The 12,977-nt window shown below is 39.8% G+C and overlaps 2 protein-coding genes and 1 long non-coding RNA gene across 3 annotated transcripts in view; 1 reads left to right on the top strand and 2 right to left on the bottom strand.

Annotated features, from left to right (window-relative positions):
- The window catches only part of LOC116670509 (uncharacterized), a 44,580-nt gene extending 42,983 nt beyond the window's left edge, over window positions 1-1,597 (bottom strand). The window contains exon 1 of the long non-coding RNA XR_004327046.1: window positions 1,548-1,597. This is a non-coding gene — a long non-coding RNA (uncharacterized LOC116670509). The remainder of the gene's footprint in view (window positions 1-1,547) is intronic.
- Window positions 1,598-5,519: 3,922 nt separating this feature from the next.
- On the top strand, window positions 5,520-9,339 carry LOC116670504 (uncharacterized). The gene is made up of 6 exons (XM_032501076.1): window positions 5,520-5,996; window positions 6,092-6,163; window positions 7,146-7,433; window positions 8,338-8,466; window positions 8,554-8,581; window positions 8,703-9,339. Exons 1-6 carry the CDS (start codon window positions 5,951-5,953, stop codon window positions 8,821-8,823), a joined length of 684 nt encoding a protein of 227 aa, XP_032356967.1. The 5' UTR covers window positions 5,520-5,950; the 3' UTR covers window positions 8,824-9,339.
- ptafr (platelet-activating factor receptor) lies at window positions 9,215-12,007 on the bottom strand. Its single transcript, XM_032501074.1, has 2 exons — window positions 11,935-12,007; window positions 9,215-11,153 (listed from the first exon to the last, which is right to left on the bottom strand). The coding sequence occupies exon 2, from the start codon at window positions 11,145-11,147 to the stop codon at window positions 9,966-9,968; it is 1,182 nt and encodes a 393-aa protein (XP_032356965.1). The 5' UTR covers window positions 11,148-11,153; window positions 11,935-12,007; the 3' UTR covers window positions 9,215-9,965.
- Between the last annotated feature and the right edge of the window lie 970 nt (window positions 12,008-12,977).

Raw genomic sequence — 12,977 nt, 5'->3', positions numbered from 1 at the left:
TAGAGGCAGTGGAGGGGAGTCTGTAGGAGAAAGAGCAATGAGACGCATGCTGGCAGCTGCCCGTAAGACTGTCACATCCCACCGCCTGCCACAAAAGCCGAAGAAAGCCACTCGTCATCACCGTGACAACCAACGTGTGACGAGAGGAGAGAAAAAAGTTATCCATCAAAAAATGTTACAGGGGTGAGTGCACTCCTCCATCTCTTTGCTTACTCACATGCATACACACACAAAGACACACAAAATGCCATCATATTTCATTTGGGCCATTAGGAGCAATTGTCTCCAAGAGGAAATCTCTGACTGGATTTCATGCTTTCTCCACTCAACAACATGGTAATGTATTTTCCTCTGTAACAAAGTGACAGTAACCCCCCGCAGAGATAATGTTCAGAACACACAGAGAAACTGGAAGCACAAGAGAGAGGGACACAACAATTCAAGTGTGAACTAAAAAGTCCCCAGAGCCAGAGACAGTCACACTGAAGGCAATTTGTGTGGTTATGTTGCAGACAAGAGCATGCATACATTTGAAGGAAATTAACCTATAAACCAGAGAACAGTCTTCTCATAAACATAGAATTATTTTTTTTATACATATAATCTAAAATTAAAGAAGAAAACTGTAATCAAGATTTGAATGATATCTGGCGCAATTTATCATTAAAACCAAAATGCTTGTTGTGTTGGACAAATTTAAATACATTCAATATCCCTGCAATTAAGTGACACTTTACAATCTTTCATTGCACTGGAAAACCTGCCTGATGGATTTCTCCTTAGTTTCACAACTTAGATATGGGATTTATAGGCAGTCATCCATATCAAGCAGCATCATCTAGCAACTAAAATTGCAGACTGATGGTTGGGGATCACAGGGAAGAAGCCTGAAAGGAAGGCTACTGTACTATCTGAGGCTTTGATGTCTCAAAATATAGAAAGGGATGGAAACTGTGAGTGCTGAGCACCACCCAGTGGTTGATTATTTGCTCAGTTAAAGCGCACACTCAGAATAAAACACATTTAGGGCCTGTAGCTGCAGAAAATCCACCCTTAAACGCACAAAGCTTGTACTTTTCACACTTTTACCTGTTCTGTATGACAAAATACACCTTTAAGGATGACTGAAACGTCACCAAAGTGTCCTTATCTCTTTGTAACTGTTGCAAATTTGCAAACTTTAAGCTTTGCAGCCTCACTAAGTCTGTATTTACATTAAAATCGTCCATAACCGATATTTTTGCCTAAGTACAATGTGTCAAATGTGATAACAATGTAGCCTACAACGTGAAAGAGGTCGAACAAGCTAGCCAGTTTGTCAAGCTACCTGCCCCACAACTTTAATGTTTGGCTCACTATCATGACTCTCATGGCATCATTTTCAGCTAAAGAAATGCTCCAAAAACACACTGTATGCTACCTGCTCAGCACCTTACGGCAGACGGTTAATAATTTAGCAGCTAACGCTAAATGGCCAGATATTTCTCTCAGGAGTTCGTAAAAACAAAAACCGAACTTTAAGAGACTACATAGGCTATTGGACTTACATTCATCAGTTGGCCAGAAACACGGTTTCAAATGTATGCTAATATTGCTCCGTAACTTCTGGATGCGTAGCCAATTGTTCGTTAACAAGTTCGTCATGCTAACCTGAACCGTTCTTAAAAGGTGAAGATTTCTCAATGTGTTCCCAGTTTGTTTCCGCTGCCTCCAAGTGGCCAAAGGAAATATGATATTTCAGGTTGAAAGCATGGTGTTTAAAGTGAGACTCTTTTAAAAAGAAATAAGACTCTCTTCAAAGAACCTGCCAATTACAAGTTGAATCCATAATTAATAAAATGCAGCCACACTATGGGGTGCTGCTACAGCTTTAGCTTAGCTAACGTTAAGAAAGTTCCGATATGGCTGTGTAACAGACATTACTCCTGTTACTTTAAATAAATCCTCCATCAAACCTCAAATTTCATTCACTGGATCTTTGCACAAAATGTAGTAAAAGTATGTCAGACATCTACTATATGCATGGACCAAACTGATCTATAATTAAATTTAAGCTGTTTATTTTTCTGTATTGATTTTTTTATTTTGTGAAATGTTCATGCATGGTGTGATTTTCTTTGCTTTTGGAGTGCTCAATACCCTCCTCAGTTATTAACTTTCTTTTTCCCCATTCATTTTTATGTTCTCTTTGCTTACCGGGAGTGCACAACAGCCTGATGGTATTGTGGATGGTACTCTACTCTTGACATTATTTATCAAAGGAAAACTGACAGATGATGACTGTTAGAACTGCTTTTTCCTCACCACATTTCCCCACCCTTACCACGGATTCCCAATATTCATTATCTGTTCCCAAATCAGCTTCGTTAGTCACATGGCAGATGTTTCTCCCTAGAGATCAAACAGATAATATTCATAGGTAGACACAGGTAGTCAATAAAATGTAACACTAATTATGCAATTTGCATTTGTCCAAGTCGATAAAAACAAATGTAAACAATGCAACAATATTACATGTGTATATGCACATGCACACATCACACAGACTTCATCCCATTATTTCAATGTCATCTATTGGCAGGAGGGCCACAGTGGTGTCTGGCTACAGGCATAACTGTAGCCAGGGGTATAGGCAGAATAATGAATAATAGAGGAATAATGAAGAATAATGACTTGGGCAAAAGACACACACATGCATGCATCACACACACACACGAGGGCAGTTCTAGATAATTATATGCTATCATCATCTATCTTTCTTTTAGAGAGAGAGCTCTAAGATGCCTGCTGCAGCTGAATTGCGACCTCAGTGGCTCTCTGATGAGGAAGAAACAGAAGGCAAGAGAGAGAGAGAGAGAGAGAGAGAGAAAGAGAGAGAGAGAGAGGTTCCTCTGTCTTCACTGGTATGTGCAACTTTATTAAGAGGAAGTCACAGATAGGCACAGGGTATGTTTAGAAACACTATATAACACCATCTTTCTCTCTCTTTCTTTTAGATCAAAAGAAAAAAACATTTCAGGAAATAGGGGTGTAGATATGTTCCCCTTCTAAAAATATCCCAATTTCTCAAAACAATTAATTTTTTTAAATTTGGTGTTGCTTTGAAAAAATTAAGTCGGAATACCATTTTAGCAATGTGACTTTTGTGCTTTTTTCCAACCCTTTCGTCATTGTATCTATTGCAAATTTCACAGTGACAATGTGGAAATGAAACCAAGTTGTTTTTTGTTTCTTTGTTTTCTGACGTTAATTCTGATTTGCGCTGTTGAACAACAAAGAAGAATCATTGTTTGAAGCTGTAGCCTAAACCTTGGCTACTATAGGTTAAGGTTAAGGTTAATTCTCTCCGTGCCAGGAGGCACACAAGGCTTGGACATCACTCCTCAACTGGGTTCGGTTTGCAGCTGCACGTCGCGCGTGTCCACGTGTTCCAGCCTGCACCGTTACGTTCCAGTTCACCATTCGCCGCCAAGTTGTTTGGGCGGCCTCTTTCCTTCTTCTTCAGGTGTCCCCGAGGGCCAAGCACAGTGTCCGTTTGTCTTTCCTCAGACATGGCGATCCAGTTATCTCCGTCTCCTCACCCTCACTGATTTTCTTTGCTTCTGCATCTCAAGAACTGACTTGTTGGAGACGTGTTGTTGCATTGAATCTTGAAAATCTTCCGTAAGCATTGGTCTGGAAGATGTCTAGCTCTTCTCCTCTCCCTTGGTTAGTTCCAGGTCTCGCATCCATAAAGCAGAACCGAAAGGACCAAGCTCTTGAAAAGGGAGTTTTTGCTCTTCCTGCTGATATCTCTGGCTTGCCATATGTTTGATAGCTTTTTGAACTGCTCGCTTGCCAGTGCCACTCTTTTCTTGACATCCGCTGTGCCTCCACCATCCTTAGTGACGTTTGCACCCAGATACGTGAAGCTCTCTACCTCCTCTACCTCGCTTTCTCCAACCTTCAGCTTGTTGTCGCTCTTGCTGTTGGCGTAACAGGGCTACTATAAGTACTAACTAATGCTGACTCAATAGGATTGTAAAATGCGCTTCAACTCAAAGAAAACATGCTCATGATTAATAAATGATAGGGTTACACTATTAGAACGCTGTGAAGCTGCTCCTGACAGTGGCCTACACATTACAGTAGGCCCACTGCACACAGGTCAAATTCAGTTTGCTCAGTATTTTCATTTTGGTACATCACATTTGACCCTTTATGTTGCATCATTGTGGCCCAAGCACCCCCAACGTCTCTCGGCAAAGGAAAAAGGATGTGGTTTGTAACTACTTTGCATTGTCCAATCTTACATTTGTAGCACTCAGCACAGAGATCATTTTTAACAGTGACAGTTTACTTTGCCCCCTAAACTTTTGCCATGCCCCCGCACAAACCATTTGTTTTAGACACTTATGGACACAGGACCTGGTTCAATATTTGCAATACATAATTTCCAATACCACAGACTCCACGCAGGAAATACAGTCTGACTGGCACCGTGTCCGACAGTTGCATAAATGCACGGCCCACTTGACCGGCTTCCCGACAGCACCGCCAACATGGGGGGAGGTGCGGGGGGCCGTCATCACAGCTTGCAGCTTAAATTTTGATTTGTTGTTTAATGATGTACAAGTTTCTAGTGCTACTTCTACTTCTGTAAAAGTTTTGAATATGTATTTGACCCCTTGATGTTATAGAGCTGTTACCTATCTACCTAGAGGGTTTTGTTCTGTGGTGAGAAACAGAAGCTGTTTGTACATTTCAGTAACAGTTTTATGATGCAAGAGAAAGCACTTCCTGCATTTCACGGGTGTAACTGTAGTGTCAACTTTGTTTGTGCAAAAGTGTATCATCATAAACATAGGTAGTTATCAGCATGAGAAGTTAAGAATTGAATCAAGATACCATGCGAATTGTGTGTACAAAAAGCTGTTTGCATGGTGACTATTTGATCAACCACCCATCTGGGGACAACCTTTACTTTGGTGTTGACACATGGAGTTGATCGTGGTTTGAACTACACACAATTTAATGGTGATGGTTTGGTTGTGGTTCAACGTGTAGTGGTTATGGTTAAGGTTTGGGTGAGCTTTCAAGAAATACACACTGTTCTCTCAATTGATGAAAACAAGTGGCCATATGGTTGTATGAGTGTAACAAGAACACTGAACAATATTATGGAATTCAATACAACTAAACCATGAATTACAAACTTTACTTTCTGTGCTTTTTGCAAAACCACATTAATCCACCTGCTTCTCCTAACCTGCTCTCCATATGCTCTGGCAGCCAGTGAGCATTTGCCTCAGGTGAGAGGTCTGGTGTTAAACTGTCCAACAGCAACAATCTTAGCTGTCATCTCAGCCTGAGCCTGAAGGTGACCACCATCGCAGATATGAAATGTTTAAAACCAAGAGTTGCCCGCCAGCTCTCAAATAAAAAATATAAAAACTTCGGAGCCTGGGTAACTGTTTTTCATGAAGTGATTGACACATTTTAATTTTTACAAACTGGGGGCTATCAAGGGTGAGATTGGGTTTAATTATGATTCGCTTCATGCTCATTTGTGCATTAGTATTTATTTACTCTTATCCTTTGGTTTGGTTAAGCTAAGGTTCTATGATTTTATGTATAATAGTTTTTCCTTTATCCTATTTTGACTTTCCTCTCTGCTTCCTGTGTAACTTGCTTCTTCCAACAACAAGGTATTGGAGGTGAATACATTGCATTCTGCTACTTGCCGTGTATGCAAAATAGGAGAGTGCTTTTTCATTATTTATTTTCTTATTATTTGTTTTGCAGAATATTTGTAAAAAATAAAAGGAACTTGCAACTTCCCTTTCTTTCAGTTTCCCATCTCGTACTTCCTCCATTCTCACCTGTGTTTCAATTATAACATTTGATTCATTCTTGTACCTGTTTGCCTGAAGTGAGTGTTGCATTTGCTCTTTGTTCATCTCAAAACAACATGCGGCTAAGCTTTTTTCTCCTGTTCTTTTTGTGTAAGAGAAAAGGTAAGGGCATTTTCATTAGTGTTTATAATAACAGAATCCAGGGTACAGGTTTCAGATCTACTGTCAACCTTTATTTGTGCTTCTTGTATTTACAGTGAAATCCGCAACTACATGGCCTACAACCTATGTTTCTTCAACGAACATTTCTAAAACTACAGCTGGAGAAGGTGATGCAGAATTACATTTTTCAGTAATTCCAATCAAATGAAATGACTGAAAACAAGATTAAGTGTCTTTAGCCATGCTGGTAGCTCTGTAAGGATGTACACTAATAGACACAGTAGTATTTAAAGCTAAATGTTAATGTTAGTTAATTTAAGGATTTAGTTTCTTAGAAATCATGTCTAATACTTAATTTTACAGGCTTAACACTAATACCCATGAGCCTCAGCCACTATTGCCATAGAGATAAGGCAGGTCAGAAGCGTAAATCAGAGTGCATATAAATTTAAAACGCTTAGTTGTTACAGTTTTGAATAACACACAATGCCATACGTAGTAGCTGAATTTACCCGCAATTGACCCAGAATTTAAAAGTAAATTAATTGAAAGCTGCAGATTGTGTTTTCAGTTTTCTTAACAGCACAATCTTTAACTTCCACACGCCATTGGTGGCACATGGAACTGAATTTTAAGCTACTTTGGAGTCTTAGTTTACATCAACCTAACGTTTTCATGAACACAGGCTTCTGCTTTTGCATTGATGATTTGACCTGAAGAGTTTCATGCAGATCCAAGCTGTAGACGAGCTCATGTCTATGGAAAGATTTAATGAGACTTTTACTTCTGGAATCAAGGCAGTATGCTAACAACAATCACTAAACACATATGAGTCTGATGGGAATGGCAGTCATTGAGCTGTTATTTGATAAGAAACAAAGCAAAATTTTGACGCGATAATGGAGCTAGTCACCAAAGTCACCAGGACTCATCCTCTGGGGAACATTACTGTCTGGTACAAACATTCATGGCAATCCATCCAATGGTTTCTGAGACATTTCAGTCTGGACCAATGTGGTGCAGAGACCAAACAACAAGCAGACATTGCCAACTCTAGAACAATGCCACTAATGTGGCTGAAAAAAGTATGTTATTCTTAAACTATTAAATGTTCACCTCACCCTCCACCCCACCCTCCTTTCTCCCCAGAAAAGCTATCTCCTCTGCAGCTGGTGGCCACACCAGACTACCCAGTTGCAGCAGGTCAGAAAGTCGACCTGCACTGCAGGGCTTTCACCATCCCAGTGTCTTTCATGTGGTCCTGGCAACGCATGGAAAATCAGACTTGGCAAGATGTGGGAACAGATAGGGATATGATGACCCTCACCAAACCGGAGCAGAGCGGGCTTTACAGGTGCCGTGGCAAGAGTAATTTCACTCAGATGAGCATGGTGAGCTCTACCCACACTGTCTATATCATCTCCGTGAATGCAACAGGTTGGTTGTCTGTTTTAACACTGGCGTTTCCCTCAGCTCTAAGGAGCTTCATTGTGTCTTTCATCTCACGGTTTAGCTGTCCAGCTTCCAACTTGGCTGTTTTGGTTCTTTCTCACTGCTCTCATAGCTGTTTCTGGCAAGCTGTATTTGGCAAAAGGGCTCTAAAAACCTAGCACATTGTCGAGCATTTAGCAGCTAGTGATTTAGAAGTTACATTAATCTTAAAGCTATACTGCCACAAAGGAAAAGCCATAGTCTTTAGCATTGATAAGTAGCCTAATGGCTAGAATGTAACTGACATTCATTAATATTAAAAAATATACACACTTAAGCTTTAACTTAACATGCTTATTTCAAACAACATGACTCCAGAAAGAAATAGTTTAGTAATGATTACTTATGTTAACTTGATTTGTCTACTGCATCAACTTACTGCTCTGTGCTATACAACTTGGCCTGTTAAGTTTCACCTTGTGACGGTTTAAGGCAACGGGTTTCCACGTAAATTTCTAGTCAAGTCAACAAATTCGGGATAGTAGTGTAACCTTTCTTAAAGGATAGTTGTAAATAGGCAAATTTCATGTTCAGGCAACATGTTCACAAAATAGACTTCATAGGTAAACATAAATCACTGTTTTGTTTACAGTGGGTTTACACTACTCCCAAGTGGCCCCAATGATCAGTTGATAATTTGTTGGTAAAGAATTGTGATATTGGAAATGTTTACAGTTGAAAATGTCAGTGAAAATTTGTCAGTGCCCTTTGGTAGACAAATGACACAATGGCACCACTGTTTTTAAATTGCTTTTTGCATCGTTCTGAGATTTCTTGTTACAGATATCAATTGATCTGCAGTATGCTAATATACTAAAGCCTTTCTCTCATAATTCTTGCTGTGTCTCAGTCGGTGAGCAGTTGGGAATAGCTGCCTTTGTCCTTTCTCTCCTGGCCTTGAGCATCAACTTTGCTATTCTTTTTTGGCTGGGCTGGCAAAGAGTTGGTGCCACACCGACCATCAAGACTGCAGCTAAAGGTAGAGAACACAATAGAACATTTCCTGTTGGGTTCAATTTTAAGCAAATGTTCTGTAGATGATTTTAATTTCTTGGTTTTCTTAAAGGTTTTCCTGGACCTGAAAAGTCATCAAAGTAAGTTTCCATAGGACTATATATATATATATATATATATATATATATATATATATATATATCCAGCTGAGTTAGAAGGTTGTATATAATAACGGTCTGCTCACATTTTTCTACACACCAGGGGAGGTTTGCCACAGATTGAAAATGACGGAGATGTGTACATGAATTACACCAGCCAAGCCTACTGTGATCTGGACCCCACCACTGTTTCTGTGGATAATGTGTACTCAAGTCTGTCATGAACATTCATGGAGACAAAAAGAGCATTTTGTTTAGCAGCAGATTATCTGCAAATAGAGCTTAGCATTACATTTGACCATGTTTGATTAAATCTAATTTCACAAAACAACACACAATTAAACAATTTGAATGTGGTAAAACCTGCAGATCTATAGTTATAGCTAGGTAATATGTTCCCACCAAACTTCCTTCTCTGTGTTAGTGCATGTTAATGAAACCTGTAGTTTGCTGTTTTCTTTTTCTTTTTTGTGTACACGGATTGATAGACATATCACAGCTTTGTCAGAAACTGACTTTTTAATTTACTTTGGTCATCACAATAGAGCAAATGAAAGACAAATAAAATTGTAATTACAAAAATTGGCTGTATGGAGTTAAACCAGTATTGTTTCCTTTGGAAGATTCAAAAATAACATTAAACACACTTTTGAGTACCATACAAGATAATGAAAAGTGTTCTACTTAATAAAAATGCTTCATACATCTGTCATGAAACAGCAAGTAATCTCACAGTATATTGTGTAAAACACAGTAGAGGGGTGAATATCAAAAGGTATTGGGTTTCTTTGTCACATTACGTGAATCATGGGATTTTTACCATGAGACATGCTATGTCACAATATTGGATGCCAGAGAGGAAACAGAGCTCAAGCATTACTGTTTCCCTCATTTCGCAATACCAAATTATCATGTGTCATGTGTGACGAGGACACCTACTAAATTTTGTGTATAATCTATGGATAATCTCCCCCCCTTAACACCCGAAGAGATGACTCGGCTCTGTATATAGATGTGACTTCTCTATTGCGTTTAGTGCCCTACTTTGTGCAGAACAACACCTGCGGGAGGATTGAAATAATGTGTCCGGTCTTTCGAAACATCTGCTTTTCAGCTTGTACGTCACACAGGAAGAACCGGATAACGTGTGCAATTCTGAATGCACCTCAAAGAGCATGAGGGCAATAAATGTCAAGATAATGTGTGTGAGAGGGTGTGGAGTCACCAACACTAAATGACATTACCAGGAAAATCTGCTCATAGTTTTGGTGGTGTAAAAACAAAAACAAAACACTGCATGTCCTCTAATATTGAATCAGAAGTAATATATATTTACATTTTTTTACAAATATTGCAAATGTTCAAATCATTCCTTTTCCGGCTGTTGGGGCTCACTATTGAGTCTCTGGCAGTTGTTCCTGCTTTCCATGGAGAGCTGTGAGGTGAGCGTCTGGGAGCACCCCTCTCCCCTGACTACCTTTTTAAATTGGGCCGTGATGAACCTTCTAAACTTCCTTGTGGCGAAATAGTAAACTACAGGATCCAAAATGCAGTTGAGGGCCATAAGAACCAAAGTGAGCTGATGAGCGTCGTTCAGTGCCTGAAGAGTCTTCTGGTCCCAGTCTACGTGGCCCCAGCCCTGTGTGATCTGCAACACTGCCAGTGTCCAGAAGCCTTGAATGATATGGTGGGGCAAGAAACACACAACAAACACTCCCACCACTGCTAACAACATCTGCAGAGCTCTCCGTTTCACACCCCTGGGCCTTTTAGTTGAGGAGGACATGGTCCTGTTGGACTTCCTCGATATAATCGTTTCAGACCGGAACTCTGACTGAGGAGGATTTTGAGAAAGTAACGCTCGAGCAATAAGGAAATTACACATCACGACCAGGAAAAAGACAACCAAAAACATTCCAATTATTGCGAAGTGAGTGGCAGCCAGTATTTTTTTCTGGAGAGCAGTTCTATCCTGGTACCCCTCAAAACAGTGAATGAAGTTGTTATCATAAGTGTTGGTCCCTGGAGATATCAGAGATTGGGTAGCCATTGCCACGGTAAATACCCAGATGACAATGCACACGATGATCCCACGACGTCTGTGGTTTGAGGAGGCTGCATCCAGGGGCCGGGTGACTGCCCAGTATCGGTTGACGCTGATGGCCCCGAGGAAGAGGATGGAGCCGTAGGTGTTGATGAAGAACAACGAACCAGTCAGCCGGCACATGAAGTCTGTGTAGACCCAGTTGCCATGCCGACTGTAATAGTCAATCCAGAAGGGAAGGGCACAGACAAAAAGGAGATCAGCGATGGTCAAGTTTGTCATGTAGATGCGGATTTCGCCCATGGCCTTGGCTTCACGGAGGCAGCGCAGCACAAACAGCACATAGAGGTTAGCGAAGAGGCCCAGGATGAAGATGATGCCATAGACAACCGGGAGAAGGATGTAACGAAACTCAGAGTCAAGGAAGATTGAGCCATTACTGGCTGAAGATACCAGACCAGAGGTCCCTGTTACGGCAACTTGTTCTGTAGTTGAGGCCAGCATTTCTGTCTGTGGGAGACAAAAACACATCAACACATCAACATCAGCGTAAACCATTCTGCTGGTTCTCTGTGTGTGTGTGTGTGTGTGTGTGTGTGTGTGTGTGTGTGCCACCTTCTTTATAATTTGGAGGCTGTAGTATGTGGTGCAGTTGACTTGTATTGCGTTCTACTGACATTTCTATTATTTTGTCCATTAGTTTTTTCAACAAAAACTAAACAGGTAATTAGTAGCAGAAAATGATTAAAAGTAAGTCCTCCCAGGGGTGGCTTCTAATTTATTAATGATTTGTTAAAAATCAGGTCCTAGCTCACTTGTGAGTTTAAAGGCTGTCTCATTATGTCCAAATCAGCTTCACAGTTGAAAACAGGCTTGATTTAATTTGCCATGTTTTTCTGAATTAGTTGGATAACAATCTCAGAAAAGCACAGAAACAGCTGTTCTATAGACAGGCGTACACAACACTCACTTAGTTCCTCATGAGGTTATTGCATGCTTAAATCAATTAATTTTATGAAAAAATTGTTTACAGCCCCCTAATCTATCTATCTATCTATCTATCTATCTGTCTGTCTATCTGTCTATCGCACATTCGCAGCAGAAAATGTATGCTACTCCATGAAGATAGGTTTTCATGAAAATATCCTCAAGCTGTCTCAGATGGAGATAATTAATATAATCTCTGAGGTATTTATTTACTTCAAATCAAAGGAAAGTATTACTCTACAGTTTATTTTATGTTTCTATTTTTTAAAGAAACCAAATAAAATGTAGGCTTGTTGTGACTCACCAGACTGCTTGTTCTCTCACCAAGTGAACACTGACTGCCTCAGCAGCTTTAAAGTACCCTAACTGACGGAATGGGCGTGTTCGTCTGTCAGTGCTTCAAAGTTCCAGACGAGGGACGTGTGAAAACGTCTTTTCTTTTTTGGAGAGCCCCGCATGGTGCAACACGCACCTCCTCCATGTTTTCTTGTTTGTTCTTGTCCGTCAAAATGAAAAAAGACACCCACTATGGTGAAACCTCAGAGGTGTGCGGTTATTTCTTCCCTTTCTCATAAATGTGATTTTATTTTTCTAAGCAAGTGGCCGCATCGCCAATAGTGTGGCGTAGTCACAGTTTAACGTTACTTTTCTGGGACCATAAGGCAAACATCAATGCTGTATTTCAGAAAGCAACATCGGTTTCTTATTTTCCCTTAAGAATAACTTAAATCAACAGTTGAGCTCTGAGGTTTACGAATTTTGGTGGTTAAATATTTCAAGGATTTTGTTCAAATATTACACAACGTTAACGTAGCCTATTATAGAGCTATTATAAACCATTATCCACCATGACTGTTGATTTGTGTCTATCCTACTGTCTACTTTATTCCTTTATATTGCCAATATTTAATGTTTTGTTTCTTTTTTGAAAACGTTATCCTTGCATTGCTGTAGTTTTTTATATTAGGCTACTATGTCTACATTATTCTCTTATATTGTCCATATTTAATGCTGGTCTCTAGACTTTAGCCTTGCACTATTGGACTTATTTGCACTACCTACACTCTCATAGAGCACTTTACCTTACCATTCATTCTGAATTTCAGGGTCAATCCCTGCCCTGTCACTGCAAGCGTCTATACATCTCTTAGAACATTCATGTGGATTTTTTAAAATTTTTGATTTAGTATCTTTTCTTTAATTGACCATATTATTCATGTGGATTTGTCATTTTTCAGCCTGTTTATGATGTGTGAACATGTTGTGTGTAATGTCTCTAAACTACTGGGACACTACATTTCCCTTTGGGGATCAATAAAGTATCTATCTATCTATCTATCTATCTAT

This window comes from Etheostoma spectabile, chromosome 20 (assembly GCF_008692095.1).
Source record: "Etheostoma spectabile isolate EspeVRDwgs_2016 chromosome 20, UIUC_Espe_1.0, whole genome shotgun sequence".
Classification (NCBI taxonomy): Eukaryota; Metazoa; Chordata; class Actinopteri; order Perciformes; family Percidae; genus Etheostoma; species Etheostoma spectabile.
Note: the sequence above shows the minus strand (reverse complement) of the source record. Positions and strands in the feature narration are given on the sequence as shown.